General features: G+C 58.6%; 1 protein-coding gene across 1 annotated transcript in view; it reads right to left on the reverse strand.

Annotated features, from left to right (window-relative positions):
- MON1A (MON1 secretory trafficking family member A) overlaps positions 1–7,050 on the reverse strand; it is an 8,419-nt gene extending 1,369 nt beyond the window's left edge. The window contains exons 1-4 of the mRNA XM_005865431.2: positions 6,977–7,050; positions 2,749–2,888; positions 1,028–1,513; positions 3–463 (exon numbers count right to left, since the gene is read on the reverse strand). Of these exons, the coding sequence (XP_005865493.1) occupies positions 3–463; positions 1,028–1,513; positions 2,749–2,875 (1,074 nt within the window). The 5' untranslated portion in view covers positions 2,876–2,888; positions 6,977–7,050. The remainder of the gene's footprint in view (positions 1–2; positions 464–1,027; positions 1,514–2,748; positions 2,889–6,976) is intronic.
- Between the last annotated feature and the right edge of the window lie 6 nt (positions 7,051–7,056).

Below are 7,056 nucleotides of genomic sequence, written 5' to 3' on the forward strand. Positions count from 1 at the left end.
AAGTCCTCGCGGTCGGTGGACACGAGCAGCAGGCACAGGTCGGCGTCGGGCTCCAGGTAGGAGATGTGCGCGTGGAAGAAGCCGGCTGCGTTGAACTTGGGCAGGCACACGGGCGTCCAGGCCTCGCCCTCGCGGAAGGACGAGGAGGAGCTGATGAGGTTGAAGAGCAGGTGCAGGTCGATGGGGTGCAGGAACTGGTCCCGGCGCCGCACGAGCGCCACGAGCTGGTTGCGGGCGAGCAGGAGGTTGTCGGTGATGCGCTCCGAGCCCGAGAGCAGGCGCCGCAGGTCGTAGTTCTGCTTCTGCTGGAAGATATGGCTCAGCTGCGCGCCCGTGAGGAGGCTGAGGATCTGGTAGTAGATGTAGAGCAGCTCCTGCGTCAGCTCCTGCGCCGACTGCCGCGTGCGCGCCACCGCCACCAGCACCAGGGGGCTCCGGCGCACGAACACGACCTTGTAGCCATCTGTGGGGGGCGGGGAGGGGGGATGTCGGCTGCAGCCCCTTCCAGGAAGCCCTCCTGGACTGGCCTCACCCAACTCCCTCAGAGCCCTGCCTCCTGGCAGCTTGTCGCCTTCCACATCCTCTCCACCCTCCCTCTGAGCTCTGCACACAGTAGGGGCTTCAGGATGGTGAGAGAAACAGCCGCTCACGGCCCCCTTTCCCTGAGGGAGCCGGGCCTGTCCCTGCAACTTGCCTCACCGAATAGCACCAGCTGAAAGCGGGAAGCACTTCAGAAAAACACGATTCCTGAGCTAAATGGCAAAAAGACCTGGGGTTTTGGGGTCACCTCCCCAGGCTTCCCACCCTCTCCAAGGGCAAAGCCCACATCAGAGCCACCTTTGGCCTCAACAGCCCTAGGGGCGGTCAGGGTGGTTGTTCGCTGATCAGATGAAGACCTGGAGACAGTGAGTGGAGGGCCTGCCCTGGGCCACACCGCACCGCCCGTCCTCTAGGCCCCGGGAGTCCCAAACCCGCTGGGAAGCGACCATGGCCAGGGGAGCCCCCCCAGCCCCCTCAGGTGGCTCACCCGCGTGGATGGAGCGAATGGCGTTCTTGTCGGCCTCCAGGAAGGACACCAGGGCCACCATGACCCCCATGGTGCTGGACAGGGCTTCCTCGGACCCGTAGCGGGAGTACACGGGCTTCCCCGCCTCGCTCAGCACGAACACATGCTTCTGGTGCAGCCGCCAGGCCTCCGCGGCCTCCTCCTCGTCCCCGTCTCCGGCGCCCTCCCTGGGGGACTCTGTGGCCGGTCTCCCGGAGGCCCCCGGGGGTTCCGCCCAGTCCTCGGAGCTTCCTGGCAGCATCTCCTCCTGCAGGTCCCGGGCCACGCCTGTCAGCTGGGTGCTCAGCTCACTGAAGTCCTGGCTGATCTGGCGCATGTCCGCAGGCAGCGGGGGTGGCCCCCCGGCACCCTCCTCGGGACTCTCCCCAGGAGCCGCCCCATTCTCCGGCTCAGTCAGGTCCTCATAGGAACGGGCGTGGACGAACATGGCACCCTCCTGCCCGGCACCTGCCAGCCAAGAGCACCAGTGCTTAGAGCAGCAGCCGCTGGCAGACCCCTCACCAGCAAGGTGTCTCCCAGACGCCCTCGCGTGACTGCCTGTCTCCATGAGCAAGTCCCTCTTCCCTCTGCGACTCACTGTCCGCCTGCGATCACAGGCCACCAGGCTCCTCCATCAATCACATGGGGGCAGCCCTCATGGCTGGGGGCAGCTGCTGTCTGCCCGCCTCTCTCACTCGCATCTGACAGCCTTGTCATCCCAGGCACACGGGCCTCTGTCCACCTGCTCCTCGGCCACGCTCAACACCGCCACCGACCCCAGGGCTTCCGCACCTGCTCTTCCCTCCGCCCGGAAGGCACCGGGCTGCTCGCAGGGCTGGCTGTCAGCTCTCAGCAAAGATGCTCGTTGCCTCCTCACCCGACCTCCAAGCCCAGCACTGTATGCCTCCCTCCCGAGTGTCTCCCGTGACACTTGTCGGTTACTGTCCCCTCCCTGTGATGGGGTCCCCCCTCGGGCCGGAAGCTGGCTGCTCACTGCTGTGTGCCCGGTCCCCCTGCCCCTGGATGCCTCCTGTGCTCAGTGAGTCTCCCCCTGGGAGAGGCCACGCCACTGAAAGGGCCACTAGCCTGTGACTCCCCCAGGGACCTTGTCAGTCTTCCTCTTCTGATTTCTGGGGTGTTTTTTTTTTGACAGAATAACTCAACAGATATATTTTGGGCCTCTATTATGAGTTCAGCTCTGTACTAGGCATTGAGGACACAACTGCTCTGTGCTCAGAGCGAGATGGGCAATACGTACATAAAAAATAAAATTACATCAAGGGCGGGGGGAAAAAAGGAGAAATATGTAATACTCTTTGTAATAATTTAAGCAATAAAAAAAAGTAAATAAAAATAAAAAAATAAATAAAATTACAAAATAACGAGTGTTCTGTACAGAGCAGGCCTGCCTCACGAGGAGGCCACATTCACACCGAGCGCTGGAGCAGAGCCCCGCAGGTTCACTGCAGACGCTGGAGGGAGGAGGGCCCAGCTGGCGGCAGACAGCCCGGGGCGCGTGGCCCACGTGCTCGCAGAGGACGGCGGGAAGCAGACTGAGCTCAGTCCCATGCAGGACCCCCTGCCTCTGACAAACGCCCAGTGAGCTGAGCACACACGCGATTGCATGGGAGGGAGAGAGTGGAGGGAATCCGGGCCTTCCTGGAGGCGGCTCTAGCGGCCAGCTGTGCACACCCTGCCCGTACCTGGCTCCATTCCCTGGGCCAGCCCCGGGGTGGGGCTCTCGGCTCTCTCCACACTCTGCCCATCGGCAGGAGCCAAGGTGCCGTGGGGGCACTCGCTGCTTCTCTTCCTCTGCATGTCAGCAGCCATCCCCTCGGACCTCCTGTGGGGCAAACGAAAGGCACCATCAGAGGGAGGGGGGTGGCTGTTGGCAGGGAACACCGGCCTCTTTAACAGCGAGTGAGTGTCCCTCCCAGGACCCGCTAACTCAGTCCTCTGGGGATGGGCTCTGAGGATTCCCCCCTGGAAAGTGAAGTTGGTTGCCCTGACCTATGTGGCTCAGTTGGTTGAGTAACATCCTGTGCACTGAAAGGTCGCAGGTTCGATTCCCGGCCAGAGCACATGCCCAGGTTGTGGTTCTCTCTCTCTTTCTCTCTCTCTCTCTCTCTCTCTCTCTCTCTCTCTCGTTCTTTTCCTGATCATAAAAGGAGGAATTCATGGTATCTATTCATTGTCGAAAACTTGGAAAGGACAAAAAAGTATAAAGAAAAGATGTCATTTTCCCACCATACACATTTCCCACTGTTCACACTTTAGTGTTTTTCCTTCTGGTCTTTTTTTTAATGTATATAAAATGTAACTTTTTTAACAAACTGATATCAGCAGGTGAAGCTCATTGAATGCCTAGGCAGCGCACTAAGGTGGATTAAGTCAGCTATTCCCGGTCACTGCTCTCAAGGCGGGCGCTCCTCCCAGGCCAGCTCTAGAGAGGAAGGAACTCGGCTGGGAGAGGAAGTACCTGGCCCCATGTCACCGCAGGAAGGAGGCAGGAGAGCTGGGGATTGAAACAATTCTCTGTCCTGATACCTTTCACTGAACATCCTAACATTCCTCCATTCAAAACGGAGTTGAGCCCGGCCGGGTGGTTCAGTGGTTGAGCATCGACCTATGAACCAGGAGGTCACGGTTCAATTCCCAGTCAGGGCACATGCCCGGGTTTCGGACTCCATCCCCAGTGTGGGGTGTGCAGGAGGCAGCCAATCAATGATTCTCTCTCATCACTGATGTTTCTATCTCTCCCTCTCCCTTCCTCTCTGAAATCAATAAAAGTATATTTTTTTAAAAAACGGAGTTGAGCAATAGTTTTCTTTCTGGATATGTAGGCACTTGCAGTGTGTTCTCTGGGGGCCTTGCCTGCAGGGAGACTTGTCCCCGCTAGGAATCGAGTGTCAGGAACGTCGCTGGAGAGGGACCTGGGTTGACCTGGTTTGCTTTTATCAGTCTCAGTTTTCTCATCTATAAAATGGGGACAGTGATAATACAGACTCATCGGGTTGTGGAGAATTAAATGAGATCATCCATGTAATCTGGTTACCCCGGCGCGGAGTAGGCACGGTACACCACTCAGCTGCTGCCATTCGCACATCAGGACTGTTCTTACTTAGCATTCAGACCACGTGCAGCTGTACTTACACGGATCCCCCCGTGGTCTCTGCCCTGGAAAACACTCTGAGAGTTTGCTCCCCCCGAGCCAGGCTCAGAGGGAACCGGCCTGGGAAAACCTGTTTCTGACCTTCTGAAGCCAGTGAGCTCTGGCCTGAAGTGACCCAAAGAGCTGTCTATGGGACTAGGGCTGGGCGTTCCTCCAGGCTACCTGGCTCCTCCTGGGCCCTGGACGTGCAAGAACAGACCATTCATTCGCTCTCTGCTTTCTCTCTCTCTCTCTCTCTCTCTCTCTCTCTCTCTCGTTCTTTTCCTGATCATAAAAGGAGGAATTCATGGTATCTATTCATTGTCGAAAACTTGGAAAGGACAAAAAAGTATAAAGAAAAGATGTCATTTTCCCACCATACACATTTCCCACTGTTCACACTTTAGTGTTTTTCCTTCTGGTCTTTTTTTTAATGTATATAAAATGTAACTTTTTTAACAAACTGATATCAGCAGGTGAAGCTCATTGAATGCCTAGGCAGCGCACTAAGGTGGATTAAGTCAGCTATTCCCGGTCACTGCTCTCAAGGCGGGCGCTCCTCCCAGGCCAGCTCTAGAGAGGAAGGAACTCGGCTGGGAGAGGAAGTACCTGGCCCCATGTCACCGCAGGAAGGAGGCAGGAGAGCTGGGGATTGAAACAATTCTCTGTCCTGATACCTTTCACTGAACATCCTAACATTCCTCCATTCAAAACGGAGTTGAGCCCGGCCGGGTGGTTCAGTGGTTGAGCATCGACCTATGAACCAGGAGGTCACGGTTCAATTCCCAGTCAGGGCACATGCCCGGGTTTCGGACTCCATCCCCAGTGTGGGGTGTGCAGGAGGCAGCCAATCAATGATTCTCTCTCATCACTGATGTTTCTATCTCTCCCTCTCCCTTCCTCTCTGAAATCAATAAAAGTATATTTTTTTAAAAAACGGAGTTGAGCAATAGTTTTCTTTCTGGATATGTAGGCACTTGCAGTGTGTTCTCTGGGGGCCTTGCCTGCAGGGAGACTTGTCCCTGCTAGGAATCGAGTGTCAGGAACGTCGCTGGAGAGGGACCTGGGTTGACCTGGTTTGCTTTTATCAGTCTCAGTTTTCTCATCTATAAAATGGGGACAGTGATAATACAGACTCATCGGGTTGTGGAGAATTAAATGAGATCATCCATGTAATCTGGTTACCCCGGCGCGGAGTAGGCACGGTACACCACTCAGCTGCTGCCATTCGCACATCAGGACTGTTCTTACTTAGCATTCAGACCACGTGCAGCTGTACTTACACGGATCCCCCCGTGGTCTCTGCCCTGGAAAACACTCTGAGAGTTTGCTCCCCCCGAGCCAGGCTCAGAGGGAACCGGCCTGGGAAAACCTGTTTCTGACCTTCTGAAGCCAGTGAGCTCTGGCCTGAAGTGACCCAAAGAGCTGTCTATGGGACTAGGGCTGGGCGTTCCTCCAGGCTACCTGGCTCCTCCTGGGCCCTGGACGTGCAAGAACAGACCATTCATTCGCTCTCTGCTGCTCCTGGAAGTCTCTCCCAAGTGGAACTCCTTGGTCTGCCCCATGTTCCTGCCCTTTGGCCTTGCATCTCGGGCTCACACACCCACGTGGTTTACAGCAGCTTACCCAATGGCCCCTGGGGCCACTACCCACTGACACCTTGTGGCTTCAGGTGTCTGAGTCAAGCCTGGCTGAGTAGTACCCACATGGAGTGGGGGTAGGGTCCGCTGGCCGGGGCTGGTGGACGCCCCTTCACCACAGCTCCCCTGCCACCTGAGACCATGCAACATCTCAGCATCTCCACGGCCAATCTGGGGACCCAGCCAGAAGCCCTGATGAAGCAAACAGCTCTCCAGACACTTACCCTGGACACTAGGCAGGGAGCAAAGCCCACCCCGCCCGCCCCTGGATCCCTAACCTGGACAGTGAGGCTCCTGCGAGGCTGAGCCTGAAGCGCTGAGCAAGAGCGGGCGCTTGGAACCAGTCCCAGGGGCTCCCTGGGGCCCCCCTCAAGCTGCTTCTCCGGTCGCCGGGCTACTTTGCCTAAAGGTGCTCAGCTGTGACAGGAGCCAGGCCAGCAGGCACCTCCCTCCCGCAGGCGCCCGCCCTGAAGGGGAGAGGGCCTGGCCAAAGCCCCTCCCAGCTGGCTCCCTCTTCCTGCTTAGAGCGAGTTCCATCCAGCCTTGACCCTTTGGGGAGTGGCCTCGGGGAGAGAGGCGCAGACAGGGCCCAGGTGAGGCTGAGTGGAGGCGCTTCCGCAGGATGCTGACTCGGGACTGAGAGCTGGGCTGGAGCTGGCCACTCCCCTCCCTGACAAAGGCTGTGCGCCCACCCCTAGCGAACTCGAGCCCAGAAAGGGGGCTCACCCAGGACGAGGGGCGGCCCAACAGCCGGAGTCAGAGCACCCCGGTGGGCAAGTGCCAAGGCCCAAGGCACGTTCGGGGGCTGCCCCGCTCAGCCCAGTCACCTCTGCGGATCCTGGAGAGAACTCCGCGGGCGGCAAGTGTGCATTGGGGGGCGGGTCCTTCCTGGCCACTGCCCGCTCCCGGACTTCGCCCTCCCTGCCAACGGGGGGCTCCAGGCCTCGCCTTTTGTATCCCCCAGCTGGGGACCAACCGGCTAAAGGACCCCGGGGAGAACCTGTCCTCCGACCGCAAAAGGCAGCGCGGACGGCAGGACCCCTTCCCCCGACCTGCCGTCTCCAAGCCCCTCCCTCCACGGATGACAGCTCGCCAGTCTCCCGGCGCCCCCAGGCCACGTGGGTTGGCAGTCGGACCTACCGGTTTCTCCGGGGCCCCCCGGATGCACAGATCGCCGGTCACTGCCCTCTGCCGGACCCCCGGGAGGGCACAGGGAAGGG

Source organism: Myotis brandtii, unplaced genomic scaffold (assembly GCF_000412655.1).
Source record: "Myotis brandtii unplaced genomic scaffold, ASM41265v1 scaffold207, whole genome shotgun sequence".
Classification (NCBI taxonomy): domain Eukaryota; kingdom Metazoa; phylum Chordata; class Mammalia; order Chiroptera; family Vespertilionidae; genus Myotis; species Myotis brandtii.